General features: G+C 47.3%; 1 protein-coding gene and 1 long non-coding RNA gene across 8 annotated transcripts in view; one reads left to right on the top strand and one right to left on the bottom strand.

Annotated features, from left to right (window-relative positions):
- LOC138526857 (uncharacterized) overlaps window positions 1-9,249 on the bottom strand; it is a 48,658-nt gene extending 39,409 nt beyond the window's left edge. The window contains exon 1 of the long non-coding RNA XR_011283755.1: window positions 9,094-9,249. This is a non-coding gene — a long non-coding RNA (uncharacterized lncRNA). The remainder of the gene's footprint in view (window positions 1-9,093) is intronic.
- Window positions 9,250-9,838: 589 nt separating this feature from the next.
- The window catches only part of YLPM1 (YLP motif containing 1), a 1,127,325-nt gene continuing 1,120,586 nt past the window's right edge, over window positions 9,839-16,577 (top strand). For 5 of the 7 annotated variants that reach the window (XR_011283753.1, XR_011283754.1, XR_011283752.1 and 2 more), the window contains exon 1: window positions 9,840-12,429. Coding sequence is in view for 4 of the 7 variants with exons in the window: in XM_069637605.1 (XP_069493706.1) it covers window positions 9,997-12,429 (2,433 nt within the window). In the remaining 3 variants the exon portion in view is untranslated. Of the gene's footprint in view, window positions 12,430-16,577 lie in introns of all 7 variants that reach the window. The other 2 variants (XM_069637608.1, XM_069637607.1) reach the window with 2 other exon arrangements.

Raw genomic sequence — 16,577 nt, 5'->3', positions numbered from 1 at the left:
TCGTACAATGGTGAGATGCGTTGGAGATGGCAAAACATTTGGGTCCCACATTTAAGAAAGGGTGTGCATATGAGACAGTGGGTAGTGGAAGAGTTGAGTTTTCAGTGCCTTGCGTAACACTGTGAGGGATGTCTCTTTCCTGAGTGTGGGTGGTATCATGTTCCAGATCTTTGGAGCTAGGACTGCAAAGCTCGCGTCTCCTGCTTTGGATTTTTTAAAGGTCGGGACTGCAAGCTGGTTGCAGTGTTGGGTCCGCTTGGGTCTTTCTGACGTGGCGCAGTGAATGGTTTTGGAGAGGTAGGGGGGTGCTGTGTTTGATAGGCAAGAGTGTGTAATGGAGAGGGTTTTAAAGAGAATGCGCTCTTTAACTGGGAGCCAATGGGCGTCCCGCCTGGCTTGAGATATGGGCTCCCTCTTGGGTCTGCTGAAGACTGCTCTGAGGGCGTCGTTTTGTGTGGTTTGGAGTTTCTTCAAGTTTTTGGAAGATGTGCCTAGGAACAGGACGTTACAGTAGTCCAGCCTTGCCCCCACAGTAGCTCTGGCTATGGACAGGCATTTTTTGTGGGAGAAAGGGTTTGACAGCGTTTATGATCTTCGCTGTTAGTGCAGCCGATGAGGCGATAGCGCAAACTTGCCTTGACATAGAGTGGAGTCTATGTATACTCCTAGAGTTTTGGCTGCCGCCGATTTGGTGATGGTAGTATGGTCAATGTTGAATGATGAGTATTTACTGTTCAATTTGTTTGGGACCTACCAGAAGTATGTTGGTCTTGTCTCCATTGAGATATAGACCATTAGCCGCCATCCAAGCCTGGATGAGGGCATAGATCTTATTGAGTGTGGTTGCGTCTTGTTTGTAGGAACCAGTGAGTGTGAGTAGCACTTGCGTATCATCGGCGTAGTTAGTATATGCTATGCCGTGATCGTCAAGGTCATTGTAAAGTGGGAGAGTAAAAATGTTGTAGAGGGTAGGCGAGGTACATGAACCTTGAGGGACTCCGCAGTGGATGGGGCTAGGGGTGGCATGCCTGGTCAGAGAACACGCTCATTAGTCTTCCTTCCAGAAAGGAGGTGATCCAGGAGGTGGTTTGCTGGGAGAAATGGGCTGCATCCTTGATGTGTCTGCATAGGGTCTTGTGATCTACAAGATCGAAAGCTGCAGACAGATCAAGGAGCACGAGCAGTGCTGGTTTCCCTTTACCAGGGGGTTTGCTCAATTTGAATTTTTAAGTCGAGAAGGGCAGTCTCGGTTCCGTGGCGTGGCCGGAAACCTGATTGCCTCTTACCCAGGATGTTGTTGTCTTCAAGGAATTGTTGAATCTGGAGGTATGCCGCATTGTCCAGTATCTTAATCAAGAATGGGATGGTAGTTATGGGTCTGTAGTTGTCTGGCATGTCTGGGTCGAACCCAGGCTTCTTTGAGGGAAGGGGGGACGATGCCTGAGGAGAGAGAAGCATTGATGAAGGCTGGGACCAGTGGCGCTAGTGGTTCTGCACAGTCTTTGATGAGTGCCGCAGGGTCGATATCACCCTTGCATGAGGAGGGTTGAATGTGCTTTATGATGGCTAGGACTTCTGTTTCAGTAACTTATCTGAAGGAGCAGGATTTAGCGTCTTTATAGTGAGGTATCCAGTCCCTCATCGAGAGAACATACGGGGCAAAGGAAACCTGAAGCAAAGAACACAGATGTGTACAGTTTGTGAATCCACCAGCCCTCTTTGTGATCAAGAGATGCATTTATGTTAATTGCATTGGTTACTACTTCTAGCACCCACCAACACATATCCTGCGAGTGTTCGGAGAATGTCCGACACCTCATCTTAGACCGATGATCAACAATCCTTTTGTGGATGGCCTAGTTGTTTGGCTCACATACCTGAGCCCACATGGGCACTGTACACAATACACGACATTTGTGTTTTACAGTTTGAAAGATGTATAAAGTGCCTGGACCTGCCCTTGATCTCAAAACCTGGCATTTTCTTTATAAATTGGCATACACTGCATGTGCCGCAGGGAAAATGGCTTGTTATGGGTCTCATCCTACACAATGTGCTTCTGCTGCTAGGGCTTCGGAAGCATGAGTTAGATAGTCTTTAAGATTCTTAGATCTTTTAAGGGCCATCAAAGGGACTGGTTCTCTGGGAAGAGCTATACCAGTGGCCAAAATGTTTGGATGGTTGCCTTGATCTTGATCGTTTGGTGATTATAGGTATATACACACACCAGTCTGCCTTCTTGTGGTTTTATTGATTTTGGCGTCAGGAGTGCCATTCTAGGGGTACATCTGTCCTGTTTGTGTGCATGCCTAATAATTTGTTTCAGGTGGCCCCTAGCTCTGAGTCAGGTATCAAGTTTGTTTGCTTGTTCACAATAGTCTTCTGTCGTGGAACATTTCTGTTGTATGCATAAATACTACTCTTAGACTAGATGTGTCCTCCCTAAGCATGGAACAGACCTTAGGAAAGTAACTTACTCCTAAACTTATTATAACTAACATTCCATGTGACATCACACAAAGGAACTCTAAGCTACGCTCGGGATTACCGAAGATATATGAACTGCCTGCTAGATACCTTACTATCAGTGCTCATAATAGGAATCATCACAAGAATAGTGCTAAATTAAACTACTACTCTGTAAATACTACTACCAACTACAAAGATAAAACAGACAAACACTTCAAACGACACACCAGCCTATCCAAACACAATAGATCTGCCTTACCCAGCCCCACCCTTAAAGGAGCACTCATTAATGCCAGGTCATTAATAGCTCATGCCACAGAAATTGCCGACATTCTAGAAATAGGTAACTACGACTTCTTAGCCATTACCAAATCTTGGTTACACCAAGCAACCGGCCAAGCCCTAATGCTCTCTGTTCCCACCAATTATACAATTTTCAGGGAAGTCAGAACTAATTCCTGTGGAGGAGGCCTAGCACTCATGATTTGTCAATCAGAATAGAAACACCCCTGCACACCAAATCCTGTGAGTCCCTAACTGTCAAGCTTCTAACTTCCAACTCACAAACCATTAACATACACCTTATCTATAGGCCACCAGGACCAATTGTTTCTTTTGAAGAGAACATCTCTTTGATACTCTCTGATAATTTAAAAAATACTTCTCAAGCCATTCTATTAGGAGACCTGAACCTGGTCTTCAATGATCCCAAAGACACACAAGCCACAAACATTGCCAATGTCCTATCGGAGCTCAGCTATACCCAAAGAGTGATACAGCCTAGCCATGAGAAAGGCAGAATACTTGACTGGGTGACGGACCATAAATGCAACACAACTATTACCTCCATCAGTCCACAAGCTTGGACAGACCACGCCCTTATAGCTTTCTCTATAGACGTTAAAATCCCCCAACCCCAACAGAACAGTATACCACCTCCAACGCTAACAAGGAACAAAAAAAAAACATAAGCACGACACGAAGCAACACAGGTTCGATCCCCGGGATCCGCGTTTAGAAACCCCTGCGTAGCTAAGACAAAATAAACAATTAAACAATAAAAATAATTTTTAAAAAAAACTATTCCTGTAACAGCGTCTCGATGCCTGTGGGCTGTGTGAGCGCTTTAAAAATACTAAAATAAATAAAAATAAATAACCACAGACAGGTTATTACCGCTAATTCTACCTACCCTAAACTCTTGATCCCTCATCGCTAGTCAACGAATTCAACACAATTATGGCCAATGCCCTTGACAATATTGCAGCGCTAAAAATGAAAACAGAACCCTAGAGAACAACTAAATGCCTCGTTTACTCCCTATTTGAAATCACTAAGGCTAGAAAAACACAAGTGTGAATCCTCCTGGAGACTAGCCCCCCCAGAAGTGAATAAAGCTACCCTTACCGATGCATCTACAAAATACAAATCTGAAATCAAGCGAGCTAAAAGAGAAAGCTTTGACACTAGAATAATGCAAGCCAAATCGGGAACTAAGGAGCTCTTTACAATCCTAAAAGAACTGGAGAACCTTATACCGGTACATGATAACTGTGTTAAAAACAAGGTATGGTGCTCTAACATACAGAAAGCTCTGGGCGACAAAATCGCCACACTCCAAACTAGAATTGACAACAAAAAAAACTAAACTTAGCTCCCACAACCACCCAAACTAACACACCTCGCACTATGGCACTACGGCCAAACCCAAACTAAGATTCAACTTCACCAAAGTGTCCATACTGGAGGTTGAAAAAATAATCCTATTATTTAAACCATCAAACTGTCGAGTCGATAACTGCACGGCACAAATAATAAAAGATGATTCTAGAGTCCTATCACCACTTATCTCAAAACTCATCAACTCCTCATTCTCATCAGGTATTATACCAAGTAATCTTAAGCAATCTTGGGTCCACCCCCCAACCCCCTCAAGAAGCAATCTCTAGACCCAGCCATACCCACAAACTATAGGCCCATCACCACAGTGCCATTTTTACTAAAGATTTTAGACAGAGTGGCCTACTTACAGATCTGAAAATTCATGGAACTGCACCAACACCTAGGCTTGCGGCAATCAGGCTTCCAACCACAGCACGGAACCTAAACAGCACTCATTGATCTTAAGACACAGGTCGACGAGCTGAGAGACCAAGGAAAAACGGCCCTGCTTCTCCTTCTGGATCTCTCTGCAGCTTTCGACCTGGTGGATCACAAAGTGCTTCTTAAGTGAAAGAACCATGAGGGTCTTCTCCACCTCAGCGCCTGCAGACCCAGCTCCTATTACGTGTGGTGTACCACAAGGATCATGTGTCTCCCCTACTATTTATAACATTTTTACTAAGCCTGTTTGATGATTTGGACCTTCTAGGTGTCACCTACACTAACTATGCAGATGACACCCAGATTCTCATCCCACTTTCTGGGGATTACAAACAGGATTTGGCCTTGGTGAATAAGATATACCTCATCATCCAGGCATGGATGGCACATCATGGTCTATGCCTGAATGATGACAAAACGAACTCATCATTCTGGGGACTACACTGAACATCAGGAAACTTAGCCAAGATTACACAATTTTTGGCATAAATGGCCATACAATTAAAGTTGCCAAGGAGGTAAAAACACTAGGTTTTTACCTCGATTCCTGTCTCACCTTGGCTAAGCAAGTAAACGCTATGGCATCCTCCACAGCCTATACTTGTAAATTAATCAGATCAACTAGACCATACCTCTCTACAAATAGTTGAACCACGTTGGCAAGAGCACTTGTGTTGTCCAAACTGGATTATTGCAACACCCTCTATTTGGGGTCTAATAAATACATCACGCAAAAAATCCAAATACTGCAAAACAATGCCCTTAGAGCGGCACTAGGAATCTCCAAGAGAGCTCATATATCATCGACTGGAAGACAATCTAACTGGCTTTCCACAGTCGACAAAATCAAATTAAAAACTGCTTCTCTAACTTTAAAGTGTCTCAACAACCTAGCACCAAGCTACCTAATAGAGAGATTTAAAAGAAGAGTTACACCTAGAACCACGAGAGCTGCCTACACAAACCGCCTATCAGTTCCCCTGTTCAAAATGACCACAACTGGAGGAAACAGCTTCCCCGTCAAAGCTGCCTAGTTGTGGAACTCCCTCCCACCCTCATTAAGGACGGACCAATCATACCCACATTTTCGAACAACTGTGATTAAGTGGCTTAAAGAAAATGACTGATAGCCCAGCCACATGACCTAGTTGACCTAGCAAACAAATTGGACTTTTTGACCTTCTTGCGCGACCCGCAGCTGCACTGCACTTCGACTACCTATTGTATTGAATATTCATTTGTAATGCATATGTATGACCTGCTGTATTAGTACTAATCTGCATTTTTGCCTTTGTAACCTATGTAAATATAAGCAACTTGCAAGCCTAAAGTATTCTTGTTCCCGCGCCGATACCTTCGGGTCTGGTGCGCGCTACAAATAAAATAAACAAACAAACCATACAATAAATTGTTCCTTGAGAGTAGTGGGGTGATGACTCCGGTAATGTAGTAATTGAAGTAATTGGAAACATGGCTGGACAGCGAAAATGCGTACGGGAAAGCTTTATGGGCAAAGATACTTCCCTGCTTTGTCTCATCTCGCGAAAAAAAAAGCATCAGAGGTTGACTGGAGAACCTTTTTTTGCTCACAGGAGTCACATTTTATATATCAAAAAGGACAAAATCGGGATTAAGAAAGTAGAATATACAGCCTTTCCTTAACAGCCTAAGCATTGTCTGGTTGGATGTCTGAGCCTATGAAGTCATGTCAACGCAGCTTAGACCTGCAGGGGAATCTCAGTTATTAATTGCTGTGAGGAAACCATTTACATCGGTCTCACCATCTACTTTAGTCAGATGGGTAATTTGTATTTGTATTTTGTTTATTTGTATAGCGCAAAACCAGGCCCGGAGGCTACCGGGCGCATATCTTCAATCAATGGTTACAACATTACAAGTGACAAAGTACAAAGCATAGGATTCCAAAAAATAGTACAGATTAGTCAGGCGTGCATAACAAAAACTGGGAAGCAGGCTATTCAGTAGGACACTCGGTCATCTGAGGCGGATAGCCAGTGTTTAGCTTTGAGTTTAAATAGGTTAAGTGAAGATAGATTTCTAATATTGAGAGGCACAGAGTTCCAAAGTTTGGCTGCCACGACTGGGAAGCTAACCCCTCCGGATGTTTGGAGCTTGAATCTGGGGATGGAGAGACTCTGGTTGGGGGCAGACCTGAGTGACCGAGGAGGGATATATGGAGTGAACTGCGAAGCTAAGTAGATAGGGCCCTGGTTGTGAATGCATTTGTAGGTAAGGGCAAGTGATTTTAGTGAGATCCTTTGGGCGACTGAGAGCCAGTGCAGGTTCTTCCTGGTTTCCGAGATATGTGCTGATCTAGGGATGTTGAGGGCTGCTCTAATAGCGTTGTTTTGAGTGATTTGGAGTTTATTGAGGTTGCCCTGGTTAGTGCATTGGTACAGTACGTTGCAGTAGTCCAATTCAGACATAACCAGTGTCCTAGCGAGGGTGATGCAATTCTGCGTAGAAAGGAATGGTCGACAGGCTGTGATCAATTTACATGTGTAAGCTGAAGCAGCAGCAACTGCATTGGTTTGTCTATGAAGGGAGAGAGTGGAATCTAGGTAGATTCCCAAGGTTTTTGTGTCTTTGGATACTTTGATGGGGTTGCCATCGATATTGAATGAGCTGAACAGAGGGTTCAATTTGTTGAGTCTTTGTTGTGTGCTTAGAATGAGGAGCTCTGTCTTGTCGCCATTAAGACAGAGCTCATGTTGTGCCATCCAGGCTTGGATGACAAAGTAAATGTCGTTTAGTGATTTAGAGTCTACAGAGTAATCGCCTGTGATGGGAATTAGTATCTGGGTGTCATCAGCGTAGTTAGTGTAGGTGACACCCAGAGAGCCTAGCACATCAAACAGGGGTTTAGTAAACACATTATAGAGGGTAGGTGATACACATGACCCTTGCGGGACCCCACAGGGGACAGGCGCTGGGTCAGCTGAGGACAATACTCTCATGTGTCTATTGTCTAGGAATGACCTGATCCAGTTGGTAGCGTTATCAGAAAAATGTGCTGCAGATTTCAAGTGTTGACAGAGGATTTGGTGGTTGACCAAGTCGAAGGCAGCAGATAAGTCCAGTAGGAGTAGAAGTGCCAGTTTTGCCATTATCTTTTAGGTCCTCAATTTGGGTTTTGAGGTCCAAGAGGGCTGTTTCAGTCCTGTGTTTTGGTCTGAAGCCAGATTGTCTTGTGCCTAGAATAGTTCTGTATCTGTAGGCAGGCTGCTCTAATATTTTTAGGAGAAATTGGACAGTAGTAATGGGCCTGTATTGGTTGGAGACTCTGGATCCAGGGTGTTTTTTTAGTAAGGTATGACCCAGGCATACTTCAGATTGTTAGGGACCACTCCCGATTGAAATGAGGAATTGAGGAAGGTAGTTATGAGAGGCGCAAGGTCATGGGCCGATTCCTTAATGATCGGTGCTGCACAAGTGTCACCTTGACAATTCGAAGATTTTAGGGTACTAATGATTTTTTCAACCTCACGAGTGGTGTAAAACTGAATGGCTTGTGGGAAAATGGGGTAGTCATTTTCGGAGGCATAGTTTTAGTTAGGGGAGAAGTGTATTTTGTTTGGCATTAATTTTGGATTGCAGGGTTGTGATTTTGTTGAGCAGTGCATTTTGGATGTTATTGCAACCAAGTGCTGTCTTTGATACCAGTGTCAGACAGGTGAAGGAGATTCTAATTCTTTGAGAATTTTAAATAACTCCTTTGTGTTGGATTCAGCTTGAGACATCCGTTGGTTGTACGTCTCTTTTTTGGCTTGAAAAATGGAGCATGCGACAAGCAGGCATGACATTGAACAGTATGGGGTGCCGTGGTATCCAAGGTGTTCCGGATGGGAGCACGAGTGGAGGACTATGCATTATTTATGTGATTGCCCAACCATTCAATGGTTGGTTTCAATAGGGTTTATGTTTGTTCGACAGGTACGGATCCCAAGGCTTCACGATCATGAAGGATAGGAGCGCATAAAAGTTCAGGTTGTGGTGTTAACCGGTTGGGACACAAGTTACAAGTTTGGTAAAACAGCTTAAGAAATAGTAAGATGTAAGGAAGTTGTAGCTGATAAAAGACTGATTGGATACAGAAAGTCACATAGAAAACAAGCACCAATTAAGAACAAACTACAAAATCATGAAATATTCAAGGGAATTGTAGTTCTTTGACGTTTGTACTTATTGTAGTGTTTTTTCAATTTGCTGCTGGAGAACTAAAGAGTAGAGTTGGGTATAACCTTTGCATCTGTGTCTTTAATAGAATAATGACTTTCTATTATGTTAGCATAGATAACCTGTATTGTCCACTTTCTCCTGCAATTCTGACCGTAATGCAAAATAACGTACTCTACTTTCTCTGACGAAATCTCCCCTCCCATGTGCTTCATAATCTTGGTGGAACATTTAAAGTCGTGTTGCTCACGGGCGCATAGGTCAAGAAATATCGAGAGAAAGAAACGCCAATTATAAACGTCAACATTTTCGTGGGATACGTACGAGTGTGCATCGTAGTCGTAGATAAGACGGCGAACTCACGGAGGTATCAAAACGCGCAGAACAATGTTCTAGTAAAATGGCGGTGTCTATGTAGCGGGCGCGCGCAATGTTCAAAATGGCCACCAGATTCGGCATGCGTGTTTAACGGCAAGTTTGGCTATGAGGAGCAGCTAAACTGCCTGAATCCATTGAGAGGTGTGTATCAATGCATACAACCACGAAAACGATTTGACTTTCTCCCCCGTGAGCATTACAGGTATTAAAAATTCGCAAACAAAATCGAAACCTAAGACGCGCAGATACTACATTGCAGCCAGTGAGTTCTAACCACAAAAGAACGCACCCAGTTCAGTTGACACGGAAGACAGACTGGAAATACTGTTCCACGACGAAGTCCCTCTCTTCGGTCCTCTACAGCCCATACCAACCGACTAGGGAAGGGAGAAGTCGCATAAATCCCGACAGAAAGATGTATTACAGTAGATTAGTTAACAGTCGCCCTTTACAAAGCGTACGAATATTAAATAATGGTTATATAAATAAACTATTATATGTTGCAATATATTGCTTATTTGTAAATGGTATCAAGTGTTTGTCCCGCACTATCAATATGAAGTTCCCAAGTCTAAAATGTCCACCAAAAATCCTCCAGACCACCTAAGGTCGCGTGTTCCATCGACCGTTGGGCCGCTGTGAGTGCCTTGCGTCGCGCGTTGACGTCACAGGAACACCGCCGACACGCACGCAGAGTTCCGGCGGCACGGTGTGGCCGCGCATTCAGCTAGGGAGCTAGAGACGGAGCCGCGCGCGCGTGGTGGAATACTACCTGGAACCTTCCAGAGGCCCGAAAGCAGCCGCAGCACCAGCCCGGAGCTCGGCTCGTTCGCAACCGTCCCATCTACCATGTACCCGGCCTGGGGCATATACGGAGCCCCCCCCACAGGGGTCTCGCCGTATCCATCGGCTGCTTCTGCCTCCGCTTTTCCGACGGCGAGTGCGGCCTCTCCCTATCCTGCTGCCACAGGGGCCTCTTCATACCCAGCTACCACAGTTGCTCCCACGTACCCGACCGCTCCCACGTACTCAGCAGCTTCCACCTATCCGGCTACTACCGTGGCGTCCACCTACCCAGCGCCAACTGTGGCGTCTACTTACCCGGTCTCTTCAACGTATCCAGCGACTACCGTGGCCTCCGCCTACCCGGCGGTATCTACGTACCCAGCCACTACCGTGGCGTCCACCTACCCGGCAACGTCCACCTACCCGACAACTACCACGACCTCTGCTTACCCGGCTGTATCCACTTACCCGACGTCTACAGTAGCCTCCACCTACTCGGCGACCACCGTGGCCTCCGCCTACCCGGCAGTTTCCTCCTACCCAACCACTGCCTTGGCCTCCACATACCCGGCAGTTTCCACATACCCAGCCGCTGCCGTGGCTTCCACCTACCCGGCCGCTTCCACCTATCCGGCAACCGCCGTGTCCGCCGCTTATCAAACGGACGCTGCAGCCCCCACCTACCCTGCAGTGTCTAACTACCCACCTGCTACAGTGGCCACGAGTTACCCACCGCCGCCACCGGTGGAAGTAGCCTCTTCCGTTGCCCAAGTGACCGCCGTGGTTGTGCCTCCGCTTGCTGCCACCACTGCCTCCACGACCACCACTTCTACTGCCGGAGCGCCGACTTTTACCAACACCTTCGACAGTATCCGTGAGCAGCATTTGGCCCAGTTGGCCCAGCTTCAACAGATGCACAAGAAGCAGTTGCAGACAGTGCTTCCAGCAGGTACGCCTGGCGGTCCACCTCCGCCACCGCCACCCGCACAGCCGCCACCACCACCTCTACCCCCTCCACCCGAACCGCCCGTCGCTACAGCACCCCCTCCTGCTGTTCCCTCCTACACAGACTGGGCTGTGGCACCACCGGCCGTCTCTTATCAAGTGCAACAACAGTATATACGCAAGAGTTACGGGGGATACCCTTCTTATGACCAACCACCACCTGACTACACACATTCACCCATGACTGACTACTCACAGAGTGCCTACCCACCCGCTGTCTATCCCCCTGCTTACCCACCTCCCGTGGCAGACTATTCTCAGACGGTCTATCCCCCGCCGGTTCCCGACTATAGTCAAGCTGATTACTCTCAGGCCTCTTATCCCCCTCCGGACTACCCGCCTCCCCCCACGGAGTATCCTCCTCCCCCCACAGAGTACCCGCCACCACCAACGGATTACCCGCCACCACCTGCTGAATATCCGCCACCAGAATATGCCCCCCCAACTGAGTACCCCCCTCCAGCAGATTACCCGCCACCTGCATACCCACCTTCACAGTATGGAGTAAGCGATTATTCACAAGCCAAGACAGAATACCCTCCAGCACAGCAGGTCTATCCATCTGAATACCCTCCACCCACTACTGCTGTCCCACCGCCAGAGGCCAGTACCACAACTCAGCCAGCCTACCCCCCTCAGGCTGGCTACCCACCTCCACAGCCTGACAATTCGTCAGTACCTCCTAGGGTGGATCAGCAGTCTGGATACTCTGCCTCACCTGTGGATCAGATGGACACAGATAATGCTGCCGCTCTGAAGGATAACACGCAGGCAGTACCTGGCGGAACTGGCGCTGAGACGCCGCAGCCCCCACCTGGCTACCCGAACGCGACCTCTGAGGGCGCTCCATCCACCTACTCAACTACCCAATCTCAAGCCTCTCAACCCGGAATTGACTATTCATCACAGTCGTTTTCCCAATCCACATATACAGTGACCCAGTCGGGCTATACGTCACAGCCGCATACCACATCCCAGACGGCATATACATCAGCCCCATCAAGCTATTCTACTTCTCAAGCGGACTATACATCGGGCCAGCCAATTTACACCTCAGCCCAACCATCTCATTCTGATACATCACCTCAGCAAACCTATACTTCCTCACAATCGGCATACACTAATTCTCAACCAACCCCATCCTCATCCCAGTCTGATTTCGCATCACCCCAACCACCCTCTATACCGTCACAAGCTCCTATATCCACGTCACTCCAGGCGGCATATACTTCTTCACAACCAGTCACGACCGCATCCCATGCAAGCTATTCACCGCAGCTGACTTCTGCATTGCCCCAGGTGGTACCCACGTCCTCCTTGCCGACTTCCACAGGGTCAGGGTCCCAGGCATGCTATACTCCGCCTGATTCTACTCCGTCCACAGTTGCATCAAGTTCGGAGTCCAAAGATTCACAACAGGGTGGATTACACGCTACCGGTACAGCGCAAGAGGAGCCTTCGAAGCCTGGTCCCCCCGAAGCACAGCTACAGGTAAGGTCGTAAATATTTTGGTTAAATGCAGTTGTGTATTCTCGTACCGTTAACGTGACCTAACAGACTGGTTGCGCAATCCGTGGATATGTTTCTTACTAAGTTACTCAATGTGGTTGCCGCCATCGCCTTTTAGATGCAGATCATATTGTCCATAGCTGTTCGTCGACTCTTAAGTTATCCTTTTCCACATTGCTTGCGTGTAGCATTGCTCTTTGCAAAGATGTTGGTGTTTTTTTTCTTCTGCTGGGCCTTAAACTTTCCAGTCGTGCCACAAGTTCAGAAACTCGCCTCCCACCACAATATTGGTGACACGTTTATAAGTGCTGGCTCACTTTAGCAGTATCCCATAAACTGGCAAGAAACTTCCCCATATCGAGACCGTGCTCGGCCACCAATAATACCCCAACAGAAATATACAATCACGCGGGGCTTCTAAGGAGGTGTTTTGGAATGCCCTGAAAATGAACACATGGCGGCCACTCCCTATTTATTTTCCCACTGTATGTTGGACTACGAATTTCATTTGTGCACGCGTTGTACGTCATATTTGGTCTCTTAAGTGGTGCTTTGTCCACCTATAAGCCGCATTGCATTAGAGAACAGATTGGGAGAAACCGCATATGAAGTGGAGTGGCATTCATATTTCCCCCGGATATAGCGACCGAGCGTAGGCGGGGTCCCCGGGGAATTTTTTGTAATGAGTTCAAATGTTGCATTCTAGATAATATTTTTAAATAAAAAATGGCATAAAGCCAAACAATTGGCAGGCTGGGTGGCAGGTGTGATCTCTTTCGCTGGACATCTGATTTCCAGTAAAACATACCATCCCCGGGCTCTACAGCACCTGAGAGTGGATTTTGGCAGGTGGGTAGGAGGATTGTGCAACAAAGGCATTTTTAAGATGCCTTTGTTCTACAATCCCCCACGCTCCACAGACGCACACATTGACGCAGCAAGTACTTAAAATTACCTTCTGCCCCAGCCCTGAAGTTTACTCCCAGTGCTCTAAGCTCCTGCATCATGAGCAGGAACCTGGAAGCAGGAACCTGGAAGCAAGAGCTTCTTGGCCCCTGCATATGCATTCAGTAGGGGGCATGCGTGTGGGTGCTGGAATACACGGCTCCATGCTGCAGGAGCCCCCCCTCGCACATAAAGCAATGCAGTTCTCAAGCCAGTGTTTCCAATAAGCTATGCAGGGTTTGCAAAGCAAAACACCCCCTGCCTTGCATGGCTCACTAAGCATGTGCGGCTAGGGAACCTAACTGTACTTTTTGACAGTTCAGCCAGCCCAGAAGCACTCCCTCAACTGGAAAAAGCAGCCCTTAAATACCACAATTAGTTTACATTTTAACAAACTCTTGGGTACTTTTCTGTCACCGACATGATGAATTGCCATTTGCAACTGTGGGCCACTTTTTCATTGGTGCGACCGGTTTATGCTCTTAGCCGCCCCTGCCCATTCCCACATCAAAAAAGGTTGTTTTTGAAATTGGTCTGGGGGCCTGCACCCCCCACAGTTTGAAGACCTCTGCCTTATGGAAACTCGTTGAGCTTGCTTTAATCAAGCCTTACCACCAAACTTTGTACCCAACACGCCATCCAGTGTTTTTTTTTAAAGCAGGGTTTCTGAGAGTTAATGGATTAATTGAAGCTGTACTCTGGCCATGCCCACTGGCTTTCGGTGAAAAGGGTTACCTCTTTAACATGCTTGTTTTCAAATCCCTGCATGTGAGCATTCTCCTGCAGGGGAGACATTAAGATTATGTACTGGTGTTAAAGGCAACTCCTTGGTATCCAGCATTAAAAAGTGACCAGGAGCTACCACTGGGGGACGAGGAGCTGGTACAATCGTTACACAATCTAACTTCCACATAAGATGCAATCATTTTTCACCCAGCTACCATGCAGAGAAAATCGGCATCTCTGGAAAACAGTGCACCGCCAGAAGCCAGGACACAAGCAGAGTTGAAAATCCACTGCTGCAAAAGGGTAAGGTTCAGAAAACGAGCCTTATCTGCCTATGCCCCAAGACTGGAATTTTCTCTCCAGTAGCCTTGCGCCTACACTTTGGAAATGAACTCAAGAGCCACCTCTTCAAGGAATCTTTCACCCTCAGCACCTAGGCCATCACATCGCCCTTCGTGCCACCTGTCTAGATGCCACCCACCTCAGTGCCACCCAGTGTAGCTGGACACCCTCCTCTGCATCTGTACTTTACCTCCTGTAAAGCACACTATTGCTTCTAAAAGCTAGGTCTGCATGCAGTAAATACCCCTGCCACTTTCACCCTCAGCCGCTTCCTCCTCACTCATACCCTGTCTGTCCGCAATTCAGTCGTGGTGTGCTGCAAACCTCCATCTGCAGCGCTCTTCCTAAATAGTCGCCTTCCTGCGGTCTCTGCTCGTCTTCCTTCAACTTTATGCGGGTGAGCCGCTTCTCCAAGCAGAGACTGGGGGGGTAGATCTTTATCCACCGCAGATGCCTCCCTCTGGAACAGCCACCCTGCCTCTCCGCCTTGAGCCACATCTCCTTAAGTTCTGAAAACGCCTGAAGACTTTCATCTTCGCCTCCTTCTCTCTCCCTCTCCCCTGCTAAGAACATCACTCTCCTCTTCTGCTCAGTCTCGCTGGCTGGTTGCCTTGTGTACCTTCAGCACCTCACAAGTCCCAAGCCTTCCTCGCCAGTCTCCTGCACTTGCCCCTGGCCTTGAACTTGCTGCACCACTACTGCACTTGGTTGTGACCCTTGAGAGTGGTATCTCAGCACTTAACCAATGCCCTGATGGGACTGGTCAGACTTAGTCCCTGTTTACCACCCCCTGAACTTCCTGCTCGGTTCAACCGCATTATCTGAATGTACCATGCCTAGTAAGATTGTCTTGTCTTTCCCTCCCAACGTAGCTGTTGGTGTCAAGCTAACCATGCTCTTAAACGACAGAAGCAGGAGCTAAATGGCTTCCCTCCATTTCAAACCGGGTCCTGTTGTTTCTGCTCTATTATACTCTCCTATCTTTCCGTTCCCGAGACCCTCTACTCTCGTCTAGCATCTCTCCTTTCCCTGCAGCACTGGAACTTATTCCCTCCATGTCATAACACCTCTGCAATCCACTTTTTTCTTATTTGCTCTACCGCTTTACCTTGTCTTAGAGGTAGCACCCTCTACTTCCAGATTCATCCCCATCTTATGCATCTGTTAGTCTCTCTTGGCAAAGGCAGCGTCTATCCTGTCTACGGTTTCTGTTCATCAGTATCCCCCACAACTCTCGCTCTCTCCCACTGGCTTACAATGTTTCTGCTGGACATATTTTTTGTGTACATTTTCTGGTTGAAATAGGCTCCTCCAAAAATGTTCTGGAATTCCAAACCTTTGGGTAGTGTGGACTTTTATTGGGCATTTGTTAGGCGCCTTTAAAACGGGATGGTGTTTCAAGGTGCCACAAGGCAAAGTGAAGCGGGAACACAGAGTATATGTAATGCAACAACAGTCAATATATAATCAGGGTCCTATTAGCCCTTGTGACATGGGTCCTTGTGACATTCAGACGTGCAAGTCCTGTGAGAACAAGTACAGGAGATTGGAGGTGGTTGCAGCTTTGGGCAGTCCTAGGGGAGCTGGTGTGGACTGGGCTTTTTGGTTTCATTAAGGTCCAGGCCACCAGTCACGGCAGCGGTGGGGTGAGTTCGCAGGGAAGGAAATGAGGTAGAGAAAAACGTGGCTTTAAAGGGTTTCTGGAACTAAAGGAGGTCCGGCTCAGGTCTGAGATGGGCAGGGAGACTGTTCCAGAGAGAGGCACCAGCTGAAGAGACCTGCCCCACTCTCTCCTTGGTGAAGCGTTTGATGAGCAGAGTTAGAGTAGTGGCTCTAGAAGGGAGGCATTTAGGGAGGGAAAGTAGAGATAGTGTGGTCCCAGACCCCAGAAAGGCGCAGATGGTCTTGCATTTGATAATTCCATTGCCAGTGGAGAGATTTTAGGGCTGTAGAGATACAGCCCTTGGGCTGGAGGACAAGGTTAAGTCTTGCAGCCCTATTCTGGATTAGCTGAAGGGGGCGTAGGGAGGAAAGGGGGAGATTGAGGAAGAGGCTGTTGTACTAGTCCAGCCTGGAGAGGACCAGGACTCTGGAAACATTGAGCTTCTGGGGGAAGG

This window comes from Ambystoma mexicanum, chromosome 14, assembly GCF_040938575.1.
Source record: "Ambystoma mexicanum isolate Mex_15411 chromosome 14, UKY_AmexF1_1, whole genome shotgun sequence".
In the NCBI taxonomy this organism is placed as follows: Eukaryota; Metazoa; Chordata; class Amphibia; order Caudata; family Ambystomatidae; genus Ambystoma; species Ambystoma mexicanum.
This window is presented reverse-complemented; position numbering and strand designations above follow the sequence as displayed.